General features: G+C 39.6%; 1 protein-coding gene across 4 annotated transcripts in view; it reads right to left on the bottom strand.

Annotated features, from left to right (window-relative positions):
• The window catches only part of sanbr (SANT and BTB domain regulator of CSR), an 808920-nt gene that overhangs the window by 58107 nt on the left and 728265 nt on the right, over positions 1 to 22548 (bottom strand). For all 4 annotated transcript variants that reach the window (XM_072580998.1, XM_072580996.1, XM_072580997.1 and 1 more), the window contains 2 exons: positions 17162 to 17261; positions 63 to 95 (listed from right to left, as the gene is read on the bottom strand). In XM_072580998.1, coding sequence (XP_072437099.1) covers positions 63 to 95; positions 17162 to 17261 — 133 coding nt within the window. The remainder of the gene's footprint in view (positions 1 to 62; positions 96 to 17161; positions 17262 to 22548) is intronic.

Below are 22548 nucleotides of genomic sequence, written 5' to 3'. Positions count from 1 at the left end.
TGAATAGATAAATGTTAACATAGAAGAATTTTGAAATATTAAACATTAACTATTCAACATACCAGCTGCAAGCTCCAGTTTTTCAAAAGTGAAAACTGCAAAATAGTTAGAAAAAGAGCGTGAAACAAACAAAAAAAATCAAATAAGGAAATACAACAGCAAGGTATCCAAAACGTGTATATAATCTGTAATAGTCAGATCTTATTTGCATTAAAGCTAATTTTACTGTCTTGGTCATCAATCCATTCAAAAGATTTATAAATAATCTTTAATGAATGTTTTTAAAGAACAAAAGCTAAATTAGAGCTGGAACCATTTTCACAAGCGATCCAGAAAACTAATAACCAGTTTCATTCTCTGCCAAATGTTTTTCAGAAGTCATTTTGCACGAACAAATTAACAGCTTTAAATAAGGCCTTTGTAAAGAGTGATTAGACATTTAATATCCTGAAGTGCTTCCAATGTAATTACTCTAAGTCATGCCGTTACACATTGTTATCTTTTGGTATATAGTTAAATAACCAAACCTCAACAACTAAATAATAAACGGAGGGCCAAATTTATTGCACAACTGTAAAAAGTTTAATCCTGAGGTTTCAGAAACCAAGTCATAAAGTGCAAAACTTATTGTTCGTTTTGGTCAATTTCATGAGATTACATTTAAAGTTATACACTAGAATTGCACGGTGGCACAGTGGTTAGCACTGCTGCCTCACAGTACCAGAGATCTGGGTTCAATTCCCGTCTCAGGCAATTGTCTGTGTGGACACTGTGTGGAGTTTGCACATTCTCCCCGTGTCTGCGTGGGTTTCCTCCAGTTTCCTTCCACAGTGCAAAGATGTGCAGGTCAGGTGAATTGGCCATGCTAAATTGCCAGTAGTGTTAGGTGAAGGGGTAAATGTAGGGGAGTGGGTCTGGGTGGGTTGCTCTTCGGAGGGTCGGTGTGGACTTGTTGGGCTGAAGGGCCTGTTTCCACACTGTAAGTAATCTAATCTAAACTGGAAGTTTCATAATTCAGACTGCCATACTCACATCGAGGGAGCACAAATTTTAAGTGCAGCACCCTCTGCATAAAAAGGTTGCTCCTTAGGTCCCTTGTAAATCGTTCCCCTTGTCCTTTAAACCTGGAAAGTCTATAGGTTTGGACTCCCCTACCCCAGGAAAAAGACCTTGTCTTTTCATCTTATCCACATCCCTCATGATTTGGTAAACCTCTAAAAAGCCACCCCTCAGCTTCCAATCCTCCAGGGAGAATAGACCAGCTCACTCAGCCTTTCTCTTGTAGCTCAAGCCCTCCATTCCCGGCAACATCCTTGCCAATCTTTTCTGAACTCTCTCAAGTTTCCTAACATCCTTCCAATAGCAGGATGACCAGAATTGCATGCAGTATTCCAAAAGTGACCTAACCAATGTCCTGCACAGCCACAACATCACCTCCCAACCCCTATAGTCAATGCACTGACCAATAAAGGAACGCATACCAAATGCCACCTTTACTATCCTTTCTACTCGCGACTCCACTTTCAAGGCACTATGAACCTGCACTCCAAGGTCTCTTTGTTCAGCAACTCTCTCCAGGACCTTACCATTAAGTGTATAAGTCCTGCCATGAATTGCCTTTCCAGCACCTCACCCACATTAAACTCCATCTGCCACTCCTAGGCCCATTGGCCTATCTGATCAAGATTATGATCTAAGCCAGATTTTCTTTGAATATGAAGCCCCACTCATACACCAACAGATAGACATAATTCAGAGATATTTTAAGAAGTGAATTGCAATTTTTCAGATCTATAACCATTTAAATGGTGAATACCAGACCTTCATGAAATCCTTCAATGATGGAATGTGTTATGGCCTAGAGGACTGTTTATCCTGGGGGGGCTTTGAATGCTGAAATCACCAGTAAATGCAAATGGCTTCCACAGATCTCTGGAGATTTCTTATTTCTTACAGACTGGGATACTTTTCTCAGAAATTATAAAAAGTCAATAACTAGAGGGAGCAAAACCAAATATAGGCCCAGTCCAACGCCTTCCAAAGCAAAATTGTCTCTACATGAAAAACACAGTCAAAGCCAGTTCATTCTTTGTTTTTTTTAGTTCCTTTATTAACATTTTCTGTGGCTAAAATGAACAGTAATATATCTGCTAGCTCATTAGCTACTTTTGTAAACAGAGGATGAAATAACAGCCACTAATGAATGATAGAGCAGACCTGATAGGCCGAATGGCCTAATGTTACTCTCCACCTATTGCCTTGCCACCTAGCTTCCCTCCAGCCCCAGCCATACCCCACGCCCCCCCATTCACCTCTCATCCACCTTCCCCCTCCACATCCCACCACAGCTCCACAAGTTTGCTTAGTATTGCTGCCCCATGATCACAATTCCATGAAGTTACTCTGTCCCTTCCACCTTCTGATTAGCAGCGGGTACAGGAACTATTTTTGTGTCCTCTACAGTGAGAACTGAAGCAAACTATTTGTTCACGTAATCTGTCATTCCCCAACTTCACTCCCTAAAGTATCATCATTCACTTTACGTACTTCTTTCTTTTTTAATACTGTAGAAACTCTGGCTACCTATTTTACATAGTTTCCTCTTATACTCTAATTTCTTCCTCCTAATTAAGCTTTTAGTCACTCTCTATAATTTTTTTACATTCTAACAATTATCTGACCTGACACTTACTTTTACACAGGTTTAAAACAAGTACTGCGGATGCTGGAAACAAGAGTCCAGATTAGAGTGGTGCTGGAAAAGCACAGCAGGTCAGGCAGCATCCTAACAGCAGGAAAATCGACGTTTCGGGCAAAAGCCCTTCATGAGGAATACAGCACTTTTACACAGCTGCACGTTTTTCCTGAGGTTAATGCTTTGCTTAACTTCTTTAACTACAGATAGTGGGCATTCCTTCTCAACTTTTTTACTTTATAATAGGATTATACTGATTCTGGGCATTCGGAATTATCCCCTTGAATATCTACCTCTGCGACTTTATTGACCCATCGCCCAGCCTAGTATCCCAGTTTACTTCAGCTAGCTCAGCTTTCACGTGGAAATAATTACTCTTAGTTAGGTTAAGATACCAAATCTAATCCCCTCCCTTTGGAATTGGATGAAAACTTCAATCATATTAGGTAGTCATCACTACCTAGGGGAACCTTTATCCTAGTTAATTAATTACTCTTGTCGCATTACACAATACCAAATCTAACATATTCTGCTCTTTAGTCAGTTGTAGAATGTACTGCTATAGAATCTATCTTGAAAGCATTCTATGAACTCCTGTTCTACGAATGCCAATATGATTTTTCCAGCTGATAGTTTGCATTATCTACTTTTTTTTCAGTTTGCTGTTTGATGCCACTTGTGATTATTACATTTTTTTTTCAGAACCAATATTTTTTCTTGTTTGCTTTGTCCTACATTGTCGTTACTGTTAGTGAAGGCTGCAGATCACTCTATGTCCTGATTTCTTTCTTCGTCTCCACCCAAAACAATTCTATATCCTGAACAAAGGTCATCTCTATCTGTTGCACAAATGCCATCCTTTATTAACAGGGCTAACCCTTCAGTAATAAATGAACTAGAACATGCTTTTTAAAAGGTGGGAATTTATACTGTGCTGTTCAATTTTCACTTTGAAGCACAAAATACTCAGTGCCTGCATCATGAGGAAATCCAGACTAAATTTTATGTGCTAGAGTCTGAGTGATAAGTCACTGTAATGGGTCAGCAATGGCAATCATTACTGAGAACTTTGGTCCCTGAGGCTAGTTATGTCAGATTTGTTCTGTGGTCTGGGAGAGGAGAATGTAACCACTAGTGAGACAGTTATAGAGATCCAGTAACTCTGAAAGAGCTGCAACACTTGTTATTATCCAACAGTTTCTTGCAGCCAGAATGGAAAGAACAGGGATGACCGAGAATATGAACTGATGTCCACAGCACCATGATTCAGGATTGCATTCAATTGTAGGGGGGAAATAGAGACAAATGCAGAAGTAGATAGAAAGATGAGGGTATTATTCACTGCAACTGAGGATGTATTTTCTGAATGCAGCATTGTAGAATTATAGGATCCAGACATATAGAAGGAGGCCATTAGGCCCACCAAGTCTGCGCCAACCCTCTAAAGAGCATCACGACCCTATGATACTTTACTATCATAACCCCACATTTACCATGGCTAATCCACCTAACCTGCACGCCTTTGGATCGTGGGAGGAAACTGAACCCACTCAGACATGAGGAGAACCTGCAAAGTTAATACCTTTTCAGAGAGATTTGCTCAGTCCATTAAGGGAGACTTTATACTGATAGAAAGAATTCTAAGTAGCAGTATAAATAAAAGGATTGATGGGGAAGATTCTGAATGTGAAGAGAGCACTCAGTCCTTTGAGTATAGGAGTTTGGAGGTAATGTGCAGATTATACAGGATATTGATGAGGCCTCTTCTGGAATACTGTATCCAGTTCTGCTTGTCCAGTTATAGGAAGCATATTATTAAGCTCCAGAGGGTTCAGGGGAGATTTACCAGGATGTTGCCAGGTATGGAAGGTTTGAGTTATGAAGAAAGGCTGAATAGGCTGGGAATTTTTCAATGGAGCATAGGAAGTTGAGAGGTGATCTGATAGAATTTTATAAAATAATGAGGAAAAGATACGGTTAAATGGCAGTTATTTTTTCCCTACGATGAGGGATTTTGAGAATAAGGGGCACATTTTTGAAGAAAGAGATTTAAAAAAGACATGAGACAAATTATTTACACAGATGGTGGTTTGCTTGTGGAATGCACTTCCTGAGGAAGTGGTGGATGTGGGCACAATTACAACATTTAAAAGACATTTGAATAGGTATATCAATAGGCAATTGGAGGCACATGGGCCAGGAGCAGGCAGGTGTGACTAGTTTAGTTTGGGATTATGTTCAGCATGGACTGGTTGGACCAAAGGGTCCATTTCTGTGTTGTATGACTCCATACAGCCAGTCACCCAAGTTTGGATCCCTACTTTGAGGCAGCAGTGCAAACCACTGCGCCACTCAGCTACCTCTCCTGATTGTCTGCCCAGTGCCAGGGTTAAGGACATCTCCTTGGGCTGGAAAGGAATTTGGATTGGGAGGTGACTGGAATAGATTTAACTGTCATGATCTGTGTGAATACCAATGACATAGACATAACTAACAAAGAACTCCTGTTGAAGGATAATGAACAGCTAGGGACTAAAACAAATAACCAAAAACCATTAGAACCACAAAGGTAATAATCACTGGATAATTACCTGAGACTCAGCATAAGTTAAAATAGCATCCAAGGAACTTCAAAATCGATGTTTCAGGCAAAAGCCCTTCAAGGACTTTTGCCCGAAACGTTGATTTTGAAGCTCCTTGGATGCTGCCTGAACTGCTGTGCTCTTCCAGCAATACTAATCCAGAATCTGGTTTTCAGCATCTGCAGTCATTGTTTTTACCTCATAACGTAAAATAGATCAATTAATTGAATGTGTTGCTCAAAATGGTGTGGAACAAATGGAATTTGATGTATGGGCCAATGGTGTTAGTTTCTGGGAAAGAGAGAGATTTGTCATATTTGAACTTTGAACTTCACTTGAACTTTGCTAGGGCCAGTGCGCTGGCAAATTGCAGAACCAGGCTGAAGAAATAGCTTTAAATTAAATAGTGTGGGGGAGGATTCAATGGAGTTAAGATTTATAATATTAATGAGAAAGCAACACTATAGGTAGCAACAGGGGAGTGATAACAAAGACTGACCAAGGAAGGAACAGGTTGCACAGCATGAGTAAATCAGCAAATAGGGAGAGTAGGGAAAAATAATGGAAATACAGAGACATAGAGTTAGATGTTTAATAGATGCAGAAAGTCATTACACAGCAGGATCAGTCAGATTGGGATGACTATCAGGAAAGGTAAGAAGGTGGTTGAGAAGTCTCCTGAGGTGATTCTTCTCTCAAACAGATACTCATTTTTGGGTTATTTTGAAAAGGTTAGCCTCTCAGAGGAAAACAGAACAGGCAATCAGGTCTTGGGCATTAAAAGTGAGTCTTATGTGAGGCAGAAGTTTGACAAAATTTAATAGAGTAATTGTTATAGAGGACTGGGGTCATGCATTTTGGTAAAAGGAATAGAAGCATAGACCATTTTCTAAATGGGGAAAAAATTCAGAAGTCTGAAGCGCAAAGAGACTTGAAAGTTCTAGTCCAGGATTATCTCAAAGTAATCTTGCAGGTTGAGTCAGTAGTTAGGAAGGTAAGTGCAATTTTGGCATTTATTTTGAGAGGACTTGAATATAAAAGCAGGGATATACTTCTGAGGCTCTAGAAGGCTCTAGTCAGGCCACATTTAGAGTATTGTGCATTCTTTTGGGTCCCATACTTCAGGAAGGATGTACTGACCCTGGGGTGGGTTCAGAGGAGGTTCACAAGAATGGTCCCAGAAATGAAAAGCTTAACATATGTGCTTCGTTTGAGGATTGTGGCCCTATACTCAGAATTTAGAAATATAAGGGGGAATCTAATTGAAACCCTCGGAATACTGAATGACCTGGACAGAGTGGGTATCGGGAAGATGTTTCCATTGGTAGGAGAGACGAGGACCCGAGGGCACAGCCTCAGAGTAAAGGGAACACCTTTAAAAACAGAGATAAGGAGAAACTTCTTCAGCCAGAGAGGGATGAATCGATTGAATTCATTGCAACAGAAGGCTGTGGAAGCCAGGTCATTAAGGAGATTTAAGATGGAGATAGATAGGTTCTTGATTATCAAAGGGATCAAGGGTTATGGGGAGAATGGAGTTGAGAAGGTTGTCAGCCATGATCGAATGCCAGAGCAGACTCGATGGGCTGAATGGCCTAATTTCTGTTCCGATATCTTATGATCTCTCCTGTCAAGGGCACAGACAGGAAATTCTGTGGCAGAGAGTATGATTCTAGGATAATATGTTGCTTTCCTGGTGACAGGATTAAGGATGTCTCATAACATTTGAAGCATGTTGTTAAAGGAGAAAGTTAGAAGCCAGAAGTTATTATACACATTGGTAGGAAAGACATAGTCAGGGAAAGATTAAGGCTTTACAGAGTGAATAAAAGAGGTTAGGTAGAAGGTTAAAAAACAGAACATCAAAAGTAGTAATCTCTGGTTTACTCCCGGTGCAAAGCTCAAAAGAGGGAACTAATAAAAGGATAAAGGAGATAAACAGCTGGCATATTGTTCAGGGATTCAGGTTCTTGGATCATTCGGATCTCTTCTGGGACAGAAAAGATCTATCCAAAAAGGATGGGTTTCATCTGTACTGGGGACGAACCAATATCCTAGCAGGAAGATTTGTAAATTCCATTAAGGGAGACTGTAGACTGTTAGAGAGGGAGCAATGGAATTCTAAATAGCAGAGTAGGTAGGATGATAAATGAGGATGGTTTTGAATCGGAAAGAACAAGTTAATTAGAAAAGGCAGACAGGAGCAAGTCAGGGAACGACGCAACTCTGAAGAATCAAACTGCATTCATTTCAATGCAAGAGGTCTTGCAAATAAGGCTGATGAACTCAGTGCATGTTTAAAAACATGGATTGGGACATCATAGCTATTACAGAAACTTGACTTAGGGATGAACAGGACTGGCAGCTCAATGTTCTGGGTTTCAGGTGCTACAGGAAGGATAGAAAAAGAAGCAAAAGAGGATGGGGTGTGGCGTTTTTGATTAAGGAAAACATTACTGCTGTAATTAAAAATATTTCTGAAAAATCATCCAGTTAAAATTAGAAATAAAAAATGAATCATCACTTTAATGGGACTGTGCTATACACCCCTCCAGTAAATAGGGAAATTGGGAGTCAAATATGTGAAGAGATCCCAGATATATGTAAGAATAATAACCTTGTAATAATAGGTGATTTTAATTTTCCAAACATTGACTGGGACTACCATGGTGTTAAATGTTTGGATGGTGAAGAATCTGTTTAATGTATTCAAGAACATTTTCTTTATTGATATGTAAATGTTCCGACTAGAGAAATAGCAAAACAGGAGAATAAAACAGGAGAAGTGACTGAAGTGATAGTAGGGGAACACTTTGGGTCCAGTGATCATTATTCTATTTGATTTGAAATAGTTATGGAAAAGAAAAAGCCTTCCATAATAAAGGTTTTAATTGGAGAAAGGCAAATTTTACTAGATAAGAACTTTCAAAAATTGATTGCAGTAGACTGTTCACAGGTAAATGGAATCTAATAAATGGGAGGCTTTCAAAAATGTGATAACAAGAGTTCAGAGTCATTGTGTTCCTGTTAGAGTGAAAAGATAAGGCTGCTAGTATTAGAGAACAATAGATGAATAAAGGTATTGAGGCTCTAATCTAGAATAAAGAATAATAATATTTTGTGTATAAACAACTGGGTTCAAATGACTGTCATGAACAGAATAAAAAATGTAGGGGCATTCTTAAGAGGGAATCAGGAAAGCATACAGAAGATGTGTGAGGGCCTCGGCAAATAAGATTAAGAATAATCCAATGAGGTTCTGCAGGTACATTAAGAGCAAGAGAACACCTAGAAACAGAGACAGAATTTCCTGTCTGTGCCCTTGACAGGAGTGACCATAAGACATAAGGCAGAAATTAGGCCATTCAGCTCATCAAGTCTGCTCTGCCATTCAATCATGGCTGACACATTTCTTAAAGATCAAAGAGATTGTCTCTATGTTGAACCTTAGGAAATGGGACAGATATAAAAGAATATTTCATGTCAGTTTTTACTGTGGAGAAATAAATGGAGAATTCAGATAAATAAATATTGATGTTTCTAAAACAGTACACATTACAGAAAAGGAAGTGCAGAAGGTCTTACGAAATTGAAAGGGTGGATAAATCTCTGACATTTGATCTAGTGTATCCCAGGATGTTGTGGGAATTAGGGAGAAAATTACGGGGCCCCTTGCAGAATATTTGTATCATCTAATATGGTAAGATGCGGAATGACTGGAGACTAGTTGATGTTGTGCCTTTGTTTAAGAAGGAATGTAACGAGAAGCCTGGGAGCTATAGACCTTGGATCTGACTTTGGTGATGAGTAAGTTGTTGGAAGTGATTCTTAAAGATAGGAATTTATTCACAGTTGGAGAGGCAAAGAATAATTAGGAATAATCAGCATGGTTTTGTGCAAGGCAAATTGTGTCTCACAAACTTGTTTGAATTTTTTGAGGAAGTAACCAACAAGATTGATGAGTGCAGAGTGATAGACATTGTTTTCTTGGACTTTAGTACAGCCTTTGATTGGGTTCCGCATGGTGGACTAATTAGTAAAATTAGATAACGTGGAATTCAGAGTGAATTTGCCAAGTGGATACAAAATTTACTTAATGGCAAGAGACAAAGAGTGATGGTAGAGAGTTGTTCTTTGGTCTGGAGGCCTGTGACCAATGGTGCTCCACATGGATTGATGCTGAGCTCACTTTTGTTTGTCATTTATATAAATGATTTGGATGACAATATAGAAGGCATGGTTAGTAAGCTTGTAGATAACATCAAGATTGGTGATATAGTGGGCAATGAAAAATGTTTTCAAAGATTAAAAAGAGACTTTGATCAATTAGATCAATGGATTGAAGAGTGCCAGATGGAGTTTATTACATTTTGGTAAAACAAATAAAGACAAGAATTATACAATTAAAAGTAGGCCTTGGGAGTGTTGAAGAACAGACACTGAGGAGTTCAGGTACATAATGCTTTGAAGTTTGCATCACATATAGATTGGGCAGTTATAGAGTCATAGAGATGTACAGCATGGAAACAGACCCTTCGGTCCAACGCATCCATGCCAACCAGTTATCCCAACCCAATCTAGTCCCACCTGCCAGCACCCAGCCCATATCCCTCCAAACCCTTCCTATTCATATACCCATCCAAATGCCTTTTAAATGTTGCAATTGTACCAGCCTCCACCACTTCCTCTGGCAGCTCATTCCATACACGTACCACCCTCTGCGTGAAAAAGTTGCCCCTTAGGTCTCTTTTATATCTTTCCCCTCTCACCCTAAACCTATGCCTCTAGTTCTGGACTCCCCGACCCCAGGGAAAAGACTTTGCCTATTTACCCTATCCACTTGTCTGCATTGCTCACATCTTTGAGTATTGAAATCAGGACATTATTTTGCAGTTGTATAGGGTGTTAATGAGGCCTCTTCTGGAGTTCTGTGTCCAGTTCTGGTTGCCCTGTTACAGGAAGGATATTATTAAGCTGGAGAAGGTTCTGTAGAGATTTACCAGGATGTTGCCAGGAATGGAGAGTTTGATTTAAAAGGAGGGGCTGGATAGACTGGGACTTTTTTTACTGAGGCATACGAGGTTGAGGGGTGATCGCAGAGGTTGATAAAATCATGAGGGGTATAGTTAAGGTGGATGGCAAGTGTCTTTTCCCTAAGGTGGGGCTTTCGAGGCGAGGGTGCATATTTTTAAGGTGAGAGGAGAAAGATTTTTAAAAAGACACAAGGGACAATTTTGTTTTTACACAGAGTGTGTTTCGTGTGTGGAATGAGTTTCCAGGGGTGGTGGTGGATACGGGAACAGTTACAATGTTTAAAAGACACTTAGATAAGTACATGAATATAAAAGGATTGGAGGGATATAAGCCAATCACAAGCTGGGGTACTAGTTAGTTTGGGATTATGGTCAGCATTGACTGGTTGCACCGAACAGTCTGTTCCTGCATTTAATGACTGACAGGATTAAAGGCTCTCTACCTGTACGCAGGCACCACTTGTACTAAAGTGAAAGAACTAATGGCACAAATTGAGACTAAGATATATGAATGCCTGGCCATTGCATAGTTTGGAGGTGTTGGTGTTGGACAGTCCATCAGGAGACTGTTGGACTCCTCCTGATGAAGAAGCAACACTCCAAAAGCTGGTGCTTCCAAATGAATCTTTGGACTATAACCTGGTGTTGGGATTTTTAATTTTGTACACACCAGTCCAACACCGGTACCTCCAAATTATACAATGACTAGACTTCCATAAATATTAGTTTCAATTTGTGTCATCATTATATCGCAACCACCTGATGAAGGAGCAGTGCTCCAAAAGCCAAAGCTTCCAATTAAACCTGTTGGACTATAACCTGGTGTTGTGTGATTTTTAACTTAGTCATTGCATAGACATGGTTGTTTGCAAGACAAAAGCTGGGGACTGAATACACAAAGATATCTGACATTTTAGAAAGATAGGAAGAAGGGAAAAAGTAATTGGGAACTTGGTCAATAAAGGATAAGACCAGTCTAGTACTGAGAAATTACCTTCACTTGGAACATTAAGATGTGGCATCAATTTAAGTTGAAATGAGGAAAAGAGTGCACTGGTGGCAATATAGACTCTCAATTATATCTACATTTGGGATAGAGTATAAAATAAGATATAATGTAGGGCTTGTGAAAAAGATACTGCTGTAATTGTGGGTGATTTTAATATCTATAGAGATTTGACAAATCAAGTTGGCAAGCTTATTTGACAAAGATCATAGAATATACTTGGCATAGTTTCTGCAACTAAAAAAGGAATAGGCTTTTTTTTAGATCGGATAGCCTGTCTTGAATTAGGATAATTAATTATCTCATTGTGAAGGATTGTCTGGCAAGAGTGATCAGAGCATGATAGAATTTCACATTCAGTTTGAAAGTGAAAAATGTAGACTAGATACTGGTGTCTTTAACTTCAAGGGCATGACAGAGTTTGCTACAATTGACTGAATTGAATGGAATTGAATTTATTGTCATGTGTACCGAGGCACAGTGAAAAGCTTTGTCTTTCGAGCAATACAGGTAGATCATAGAGTTAAATAGCATAGATAATTAAATAATAGGTAAACAGCGGCAAAACAAAAACACAGGTACAGGCGAATGTTGAGAGCTTGAGTCCATTCAATATTCTAACAATAGTAGGGTACAAACTGTTTCGAAACTGGCTGGTGCATGTGTTCAGGCTCCTGTACCTTCGCCCTGTTGGTGGAGGTTGTAGAAAAGCATTGCCAGGGTGGGATGGATCTTTGAGAATACTGGTGGCTTTTCCTCGACAGCGGGCCTGCTAGATGGATTCTACAGATGGGAGACTGGCCTTTGTGATTGCCTGGGCTGAGTTCAGCATTCTCTCTAACCATCTCAGATCTTGAATGGTACAACTGCCATTCCAGGTAGTGATACATCCAGACAGAATGCTCTCAATAGAACACCTAAAGAAGTTGGCAAGGGTATTCGCCATCCTGCCAAATTTTCTCAGCTGCCTGAAGAAGAGGAGACGTTCTTGGGCCTTTGTAACTGATGCGTCCACATGAAGAATCCAAAAAAGCTTGTTGTTGATGACCACTCGCAGGAGCTTGACACTCCCCACTTGTTCCACCACTGTGCTGTTAATGTGTAGGGGGGCATGAGTAACATCCCACCGCAAATCAACAATGAGATCCTTGGTTTTGCCAGCATTGAGAGCTAGGTTGTTCTCAGTGCATCATTTTTCCAGGTTTTCCACCTCCTGTCTGTAGCCTGTTTTGTCACCATCTGAGATTCGATTGACTATGGTGGTGTCATCAGTGAACTTGTAAATGGCATTAGTCGGTATTTGGTGATGCAGTCATAGGTATATAGCGGGTACAGTAGAGGGCTGAGTACGCATCCCTGGGGGGCTCCAGTGTTGAGTGTTAGTGAAGATGAAATATTGTCCCTAATCTTCACTGATTGTGGCCTGTGGGTCAGGAACTAGGAACTGAGACTGGGAAAATAGGTTGAGGTAAGATGGTGAAAAAGTGGTGGCAGACATTCAAGGAGATATTTAATAATTTCCAACAAACATAAATTACATTGAGATAGTCTCTATGAGAAGGATTACCATTGGTGGCTAAAAAGTTAACGATAGCATCAAACTGAAAGACAGGGCATACAAAGTTGTGAAAATTGTGTTTGGACAAAAGATCTAGAGAATCAGCAAATCAGCAAAGGACCTAAAGAGAGAAAAATTAAAATATGAAAATAAATGAGGAAGAGCTTCCACAAGTATATAAAAAGGAAGAAAGCAGTCAAATTCAGCAATGGCCTCTTCGAAGATCAGAGTGGAGAATTAATAATGGGAAACACAGGAAATGGTAGAGGTTTTGAACAAGTACTTTCTAAATCTGTTTATTGGACTAGACACAGACAGCATCCCTACATAATTGAAAAGGAATATACAAAGAAAGAGAGGAATTTAACAGTAATAATTATCTGAGAAAAAGTACTTAGAAAACTAAGGGAACTAAGGGTTGATACGTCCCTGATCGGCAGCATCCTATGATCTTAAAGGAAATAGCAGCACAGACAGCAGCTGTGTTGACTGTAACAAATAAAAGTTCCCCAGCTTCTGAAAAGATCCCAGAGGACTGGAAAACTGAAAATGCCACATCTATGTTCAAGAAGGGAGGGAGACAGAAATCAGGGAACTACAGGCCAGTTAGCCAATCTGTCATTGAGAAAATAAGTGAATGAGGTTCCAACAGGACTTCAGAAGAACTGACAATATTGGGGGAAAATAGATCAGCATGGATAGAGGGCTGGTTAGCCAGCAGAAAACAGAGTTGAATAATTGTGTCAGTTTCAGGATGATAAACTGTAATTGTAAATAGCAATATCCTTGCTAAATCCTCCACTATCAATGTCCTGGGTATTACATTGAACAGAAACTGAACTGCACTACTGTAGGTATAAGAGCAGGTCATGGTGAAGGAATACTCCCCATGTAATTAGATCTCTGCAGCTCCAACAACACTTAAGAAACTTGACACCACCCAGGACAAAGCAGTCCACTTGATTGGCAGCTCACTGATAAGCATTCAATCTCTCCAACAGGGGTGCACAGTATCATTAATGTGTACCATCTGTAAGATGCATGGCAAAAACTCAACAAGACTCCTGAGACAACACAATTCACAATCACTATCATCTTAAAGGACAAGGGGCTGCAAATATATGGTTCACCACCACCTGCAAGTTCCCCTCCAAGCTACTCATTATCCTGACTTTAAAACATATCCATGTTCCTTTACTGATGCTGGGGCAAAATCCTGGAATTCCCTCCCTAATATCCTTGTAGATGTGCTTATCAAATGAACTGCACTCATTTAAGGAGGCAACTCACCAGCCCCTTCTCAACGGCAATTGGTGGAACCCTCATTCTCAAATGTAAAATAATAAATCGAACAAAAGTGCCACACAGATCAGTTCTGGGATCTCATCTATTTACAAACAATATTAATGACATGGATAAAGGGATAGAGTGTACTGGAGCCAAATTTGAGACTGATGGAAATATAGGGAAGAAAGCAAGTTGTGTGACAACAGAAAATAAATCTGCATAAAAGTATGTTATGTGAGTGGGAGAAGATGGAGTGTAACATATGTGAAAATATGCAGTTGTCCACTTTGACAGAACAAAAATATTCCGACTTTCTATTCCAAATGGATAAAGACTGTGGAGAATGGAGAATGCTGTGGCACAGAGAGATCTGGGTGTCTTTGCACTTTAATCACTGAAGTTAGCATCCAGGAACAGCAAGCAGCTGGGAAACCAAAGGAATTTTAGCCTTACTAGAAAGAGAAGGAACTATAAAAGTTGGGAAGTTTTGTTGCAATTGTATAAGGAATTGATGAGACTACACCACTTAAGGAGGAATGTATTTGTACTGAAGCGCACTTCAGAGAAGGTTCAGTAAGTTTGTCCCAAAAATGAACAAGTTGCAAAATGAGAAAAGGTTGAAGCAGTCAGGCCTGTCTTCACTGAAGTTTAGAAGAATGACTGGGTGACCTTACGGAAACATAGAAGCATCAGTGACTGTCAGAGAATACAGGAGGATATAGATAGACTGGAGAGTTGGGCTGAAAAGTGGCAGATGGTTTTCAATCCAGAAAAATGTGAGGTGATGCATTTAGGCAAGACTAATTCTAGAGCGAACTATACAATGAACGGAAGAGCCTTGGGAAAGTTGATGGACAGAGAGATCTGGGAGTGCAGGTCCATTGTACCCTGAAGGTTGCTGCACAGGTGGATAGAGTGGTCAAGAAGGCATATAGTATGCTTGCCTTCATCGGACGGGGTATTGAGTATAAGAGCTGGCAATTCATGTTAAAATTGTACAAGACATTGGTTCGACTGCATTTAGAATACTGTATACACTTCTAGTTGCCACATTACCAAAAGGATGTGGACGCTTTGGAGAGGGTACAGAGAAGGTTTACAAGGAGGTTGCCTGGTATGGAAGGTGCTAGCTATGAAGAAAGGTTGAGTAGGTTAGGTTTATTTTCATTAGAAAAAAGGAGACTGAGGGGGGACCTGTTTGAGGTTTACAAAATCATGAAGGGTATAGACAGGGTGGATAGAGACAAGCTTTTTCCCCACGGTGAAGGATTCAATAACGAGAGGTCACACTTTCAAGGTGAGAGGTGGTAAGTACTTCACATAGAGGATGGTGGGTGTTTGGAATGTGTTGCCAGCAGAGGTGGTAGAGGCAGGCCACGGTAGATTCATTTAAGATGCGTCTGGACAGATGCATGAGTAGGTGGGGGGCAGAGGGATACAGACGCTTAGGAGTTGACCGACAGGTTTAGATGGTACATTTGGATCGACTCAGGCTTGGCAGGCCGAAGGGCCTGTTCCTGGGCTGTAAATTTTCTTTGTTCTTTCTTTGTTCTATTTTGAGGAAGCTTATGAATGTTTCCGCTTGTATGGAAATAGTTGATACAGAGATGAAGAGGAATTTATTTTCGCAGGAGGTAGTTAATATTTGGAATTAGCTATCCCAAAGACAACGGAAACTGGGTCACTGAGGGCTAAATTAGACAGACTTTTAATCTATAAAGGTTATAGACTACATGCTGGAAAGTGGAATTAAGCCCATGATCACATCAGCCATGATCTTTTTATATGACAGAGAAGGCTTGAGGAGTAAAACTGTCCACACCTGCTCCTACTTCTAACATGATGCTGTCATCATAGTGGTAAAAAATCGATTAATAATTATCGGTTTCAATCAGCTGATTTTAATATCAGAAAACCTCAAAGTGAGAAACAATAATTGTAACAATCAGCTGGGCAAAGATTAGCCCAGCTTAATGAAACCAATGTGAGACAGCTTCAGACAAAATTAATATTTTTAAAAGGCAATCAAACTCAGATCTGCATCCCCTGTTGAATAACATTTTTAAAGTGGATAGATAAGTTTCACTTGTTGGAGATAAGAGTCATCTGCAAATTATCCAGCTTAGAAAACAAAAGGCCCAGACAGTACTGTGTGAATGAGCTATATTTCAAGCAGCTGTTTGGCAGAGCAGCAGACAGAAAAATGGTTCTGGAACTTTAACTGGAAAATGTTTGCTCTTTCTCTTCCCATTTTCTCTCAGTTCCACTCAGAGATAAAGCAAATTAGAGAAAAATCCATTCATGGAGAATTTAAAGATCTCTTCAATATTTACTACTTCTGAGGATGTAAGATATTAATTAAACTAATGTGGTCTCAGGTTAAAACGTAACCAATCAGCAACATTCTTTAGGTCATTTAAACTGAATATTCTCCGATCTCCCCTTTATATTAGATACTCTTTATAAACATTATATCTCTATGCATTTGTTACTGCATCTTAAATATTTTATTCTCAGGGTTAACAAGTAATAAATTTGTCACAAAAATAAAACAAAGAACTGCAGATGCTGATGATCTGAAACAAAAACAAATTGCTGGTGAAGCTTGGCAGGTCTGGCTGCATTCATGGGAATAAAACAGAGTTAATGTTTCATGTCTGGTGATTCTTCATCAGAAGTCTTGGGTTCCCAGAAAAAAAGTTCACTGGACCTGAAACATTTACTCTGCTTTCTTTCCACAGAAGCTGGCAGACCTCAACTTCTCTAGAAATTTCTATTTTTCTTTCAGATTTCCAGCTTCCGTGGTACTTGTGTATTTCTTTTTTTAAAAACCGGGATCTGCTTTATCCCTCTTCACCTGGTCAGAACAAATGTTAGAGGTTGCCTGAAATGCACAAGTAACAGTGCAGATATTTTCCGTTATAAAACATTCATTGAGATAACTCGACTTAAATTTCTCCCATTTGAAGAAAGCTGCCATACAAAAATGCAAATACTCACAGTTGTGACATCACCGACTTTCTGTCCTTTTGATGAATTAGGTTCTGCTAAGATATCAAAATCAAGGTCCTGCTCGCCAGAAAGATGCGTGTTTGCGTTGCTGTAATTAAATTCCAATTGAAATTTTACGATGTGAAAAGAAACATTTTTCAACTACAACCAATCATTTTATTTCAGGAAAACATATCCGCAAATTAACTTACAGTAAAATTTTCACCATCTTATTTTATTCTAACCTTTTTACAGAGAAAAATTGCAAATACAGGTCTGCTGGCTTATGCCCGAAACGTTGATTCTCCTGTTCCTTTGATGCTGCCTGACCTGCTGCGCTTTTCCAGCAACACTTTTTTAAAATTCTGCTATCATGCCTGTTTTGTTCACGTGAATTTGCTGTAATGCGATTGCTGAATTGGGGACACTGTTTCTAAAGCATAAACTTTTAAAACATGTGTTGGCTGTAAGGTGATTACATCGCCAACACTTTAAGTGCGGTCTCTAAAGCACGATTTTTCTACAATGTAGGGTTGCACAAGAACGCAACCATTGCGTTAAAGAAGAACCACTTGTAGTTTACCCCTTTGGCTATGCAAATATTAGCTCACATAATACTACCACATATACTTGACAGAGGTAATTGACATCACAGACTAGCAGGAAACTAATTGTATGTAGAAAGGAGGCAATGGTTTGGAGATCATGCCAGTAGAGGTGAGATAAAAAGCACAACAACTTATGCAAAGCCAAGAAAGAAAGAGAAGCCATTACTAGAGATGAACAGGTTGTTCAGGAAAAGTTTAATTGGAACAGTGCATGGGAAGATACATTGAGATTGTGCCCAATTCTGACCATTCATCCATATAAAGACTGTGGTTGCAAGAGGAGGTCAGAGGCCAGGAATCTTACAGCCAGTAGCTCACCTCCTGACTCTGTAAAGCCTGTCCACCACCTACAAAACACAAACTTTAGGGGCTTTATGGAATATACCCCACTTGCCTGGATGATTGCAGCTCCAACAGTTAAGATGCTCAACACAATCCATGTCAAAACAGCTCACTTGATTGGTATCATATCCACAACCACCCATTCCCTCCAATGTTGACACTCAGTAGCATCAACATTTATATAGTGTCTTCCAAACCTTTAATCGCTACCATTTAGAACAACAATGGTAGCAGGTACATGGGAACATTACCATCTACAAATTCATGTGCAAGTCATTCATTATGCTAACTTGGACATATGTTGCTATTCACTCCCTGTCATTATCCTAGAGCTTTCTCCCTAATATAACTGTAGATACACCTACACCACAATGGACTGTAGCAGTTCAAAAACGCAGCTCTCCAGCTTCTCAAACACAGCTAGGGATAGGCAACAGACATTGGCCCAACCAGCAAAACCTATGTCCTCTGAATGAATAAAAGGAATAAATGATTTTTTAAGAAAAAAATGAAGCAGATTTTTGAGAGGAACAGAACAGATTTTGCACTACTGCATATAGATCTAGTCATCCTGCTACAGGAAAGGTTGAGAAAAGATTTACCAGGATGTTGCTGGGACTAGAGGATTTAAATTATAAAGATGAGCTGGGACTTTTTCCACTGAAGCATAGGAGGTTGCGGGTTGATCTTACAGAGGTTTATAAAATCATGAGGGGCATAAATACAATGAACAGCAAAGGTCTTTTTACTAGGGTGGGTAAGTTCAAAACGAGGGGGCAAACTTTTAAGGTAATAGGAGTAAGATTTAAAAGGAGCTTGAGGGGCAACCTTATTCACACAGAGGGTGGTTCATGTGTTGAATGAACTGCCAGAGAAAGTGGGAAATGCAGGTACAGTTAAAACATTTAAAAAACATTTGAATAGGAAAAGATTTAGAGGGATAAGGGTCAAGTGGGTCTGGTTTAGTTAGGGAAAGTGGTCAGCATGGATTGGTTGGACCGAAGGTTCTGGTTCCATGCTATATGACTCTATATTAAGGATTACAGATATAGATATACTGGAGAATCTAGGTCTACTCATTGTTGAGCAGTCCAAATCAAGGGGACATCTAATAGAGATGTTTAAGATCTTATGGATGACATTAGACTACTTGCATGCCAGGCAGTGAAAGCAGTCCCACCTCATCCAGTTGCGAATGGTGTGATAGAAACTTACACAAATCAATGTGGGAAATCATGTGTAAAATAATAACATTGAATCATTTGCAACCATTTTCAACCAGAGGTGCTGAGTGAATGATCCTGCTTGGATTTCTTCAGTTTCTCAGCACTACGATGCCAATCTTCAACAAACTGAATTTACTCTAAGTGATTCTAAGAAATGGTTGAAGACACAAGACACTCCAATGATTATGGGCCCTTATGACATTTTGACAATTGTACTGAAGACTTGTGCTCCACAGCCGATCACAGCATTAGCCAAGCTGTTCGAGTACAGTTACAACAGTGTCATATTGCTGTCAATGTGGAAATTACCAAATTGTCACAAAACACAGAACAAATTCCATCCAGCCAATTGCCATCTCAAATGTCTACTCTGAATCATTAGCAGAGTAAAGGAAGGTGCTATCAAGTGACATTTGCAAAGGAATAACCAGCTCACTGATGCTCAGTTTGGTTCTGCTAGGTCCATTCAACTCCTGACCTCATTATTGTCTGAGTCAAGCATTACCTGAGTAATCAAGAAGCCCAAGTAAAACTGATGTCAATTAGAATCAGGTGCAAAATGCTCTAATGGTTGGAGGCACATTTACCACAAAAGGAAGATGGCTGTGGTTGTTGGAGATCAATTATCTCAGTTCCAGAATGTCACCGTAGGAGTTCCTCCATCTAGTGTCTATTGTGAGGTGAATCCTCATCATTGCTCATTATACTGTATCAGCTATTTGATAGAATGCTGCCAGCATCCCTTTTCTTGCTCGGAATCTATACGGCCGACTTGATTTAGTGAGGTAGATAAAAACCACTTGGTTATCTCATGAGAAAACACTTTTCTTTAACAAGATGTACCATATAAACTTGAGTAAAAGTCAATCTCATGCACGTCAACCTCCTATTTTTGGCCAAAAAAATCTGGAATTTTCCATGTATCTCATGTCAAGGTTGATCCTAGTTCTTCACATAAATCACACCAAAGTTAGGCTTCAGATTTCTTAAGTTCATTATTGAACGAGCACTATAATTAGTATTCACATTTTGTACAGCTGTTCTGCTCTGTGGCAGCCATCCCGCTCCATTCCGGGATTCCAGTTTGCCAGCCGTCCTGCTCCATTCTGGGACTCCGGACGTCTGGCCATCTGGCTCCGGTCCGGTATTCCAGTCTCGCCCGATGATGTCATTGCCGCTCCAACGTAATTTTTTTAAAATAAAAAATATGGTGGATGGAATAATTACCAATTCATTTTATTTTCTATTCTCTTTTTCCGGGAATTACTGTAATTCATGCGTCTTTTTCTTTATTTGTTTATAGAGATCAACTGGGCTTCTAATGATACAGTATGAACTTTGACGGACATGAATTTCAGCCCTTCGAAAGTAGTATCCATGTAATAGTTGACCCCATAAGTTTAACCTTAAAACATAGACTAAAAAGTTTAACTCTTACACGAGTATATACGTGGCAACTATGTATAAGTTACACTGATGAGAATACCACTGTTACAGATACTAAGGAGAAGAACCAAATGGAAGGTCTTACTTGTTTGAGACCTTAAGGTATTCTCTCACCAGATCTATATGACATCATCATAATAGGTGATAGTTAATACATTAATCCCTTCGGACTCTAACATCCTTGAACAATATCTCCCCAAAGCTTCCCCCCAATTATATTTATATTTTTGAGTAGATAATTACTTTTAACGCTGGTCCATTAAGCCAGCCCCTCTTTCCTGCACCACTCTCCCATCTCATAAATTCAAGCCGTCTGAAAGTTTCAGTATTCTCCCAGAATATGCTGTCACCAGAATTGGTCGATCTCTGGGTCAATGACAGTTGACAGTGTGAGATCTGAGGCAAACGTGAGGACTGCAGATGCTGGAGATCAGAGTAAAGATTAGAGTGGTGCTAGAAAAGCACAGCAGGTCAGGCAGCATCCGAGGACCAGGAAAATCGACATTTTGGGCAAAAGCTCCTCATCAGGAATGAGGCCCCATTCTTGATGAAAGGCTTTTGCCTGAAACGTCAAATTTCCTGGTCCTTGGATGCTGCCTGACCTGCTGTGCTTTTCTAGCACCACTCTAATCTTGAATGAGATTTGAGCATGCTTTTAAATTGGAGGATCTTCTTCGTTTGAATTTCATTCACGAAGGAAGGCTTCCTGCTGAAACAAGCACATTTTATTTTTTCGCATCCTGGAACACTAAACTAGGTAATTTCACCTTGGTGATATTCTGGACCTCTGAACTTGGCAATTTCTTCTTGGTGTATTGAATATTTGGGCCATGGTCATCCCTTCTCAATGGTGGCTTCCATGGAGTTGCATCATATCTTCAATCTGTGTGAGCAGCATTTTAATGAAATTTGTAATTCTGTGCTGAAGTGCGTACAGCCTTTACTTTAACACTTTATTTAATTCTTGATGATAGAAGTACTGGTAAAATCAAAATGTTCACTTTCTCGGTAAGAGTGGATAGAGAGTTGAGTTGGAAAAAGCACAACAGGTTGAGCAGCATCAGAGGAGGTGTGTCAACGTTTCAGGTCAGAACCTCCTCAGTCACGCTGTTTCAGGGTTGCATCTTGCTTCACATAACTTTCAACATTGAGACTTATTTCTGGGAAGGAAATATCTGTAAAATAATAAGTTGCTTTCAAAAAATGTAAAATGTTGTGCTTCAAACTGTGGCTTCTCAGCATTTGGCATCATCCTTAAATTTATCATCACTGTTTGTTCATGAAGCTGTTTGTAATCAGAGTTTAATCAGTTAAGGATTCCGCAATTGTGAAGTGTGCTGCTCATTGGTTATCTGCATGCTTGTGATTTCTCATTAACCTTCAACTCTCCTTCATCCTGTTAAAAATGGAAAACATTTCTGACAACTCAAGATGTTACAGGTTACCATCTTGCTGACAGTATAAAAACAAATTTCTTATGTCAATGTAGCTTATCTCAAAAATTCTGACTTCTGTTTAGTTTCTGTGATAAGTCTTTGGAACCAGATAAAATTTTCTCCCAACTATCCTCTCACTGTTTGTTCCACAACTGGCTGTATAATATCCAAATGTTTTTTGACTTGCTGTCACTTGACCAGTGGTTTCCTGACTTTAATTAATTTGTGTTCTTCCATCATTTCAAGATGAGTCAGGTCAAAACATGCATTCATGCTCAAGAGTGAGAATTCTCAACGCCTGAAATATGGACAGTTCTCTACAGTCTGACACAACTTAT

Source organism: Chiloscyllium punctatum, chromosome 11, assembly GCF_047496795.1.
Source record: "Chiloscyllium punctatum isolate Juve2018m chromosome 11, sChiPun1.3, whole genome shotgun sequence".
In the NCBI taxonomy this organism is placed as follows: Eukaryota; Metazoa; Chordata; class Chondrichthyes; order Orectolobiformes; family Hemiscylliidae; genus Chiloscyllium; species Chiloscyllium punctatum.
This window is presented reverse-complemented; position numbering and strand designations above follow the sequence as displayed.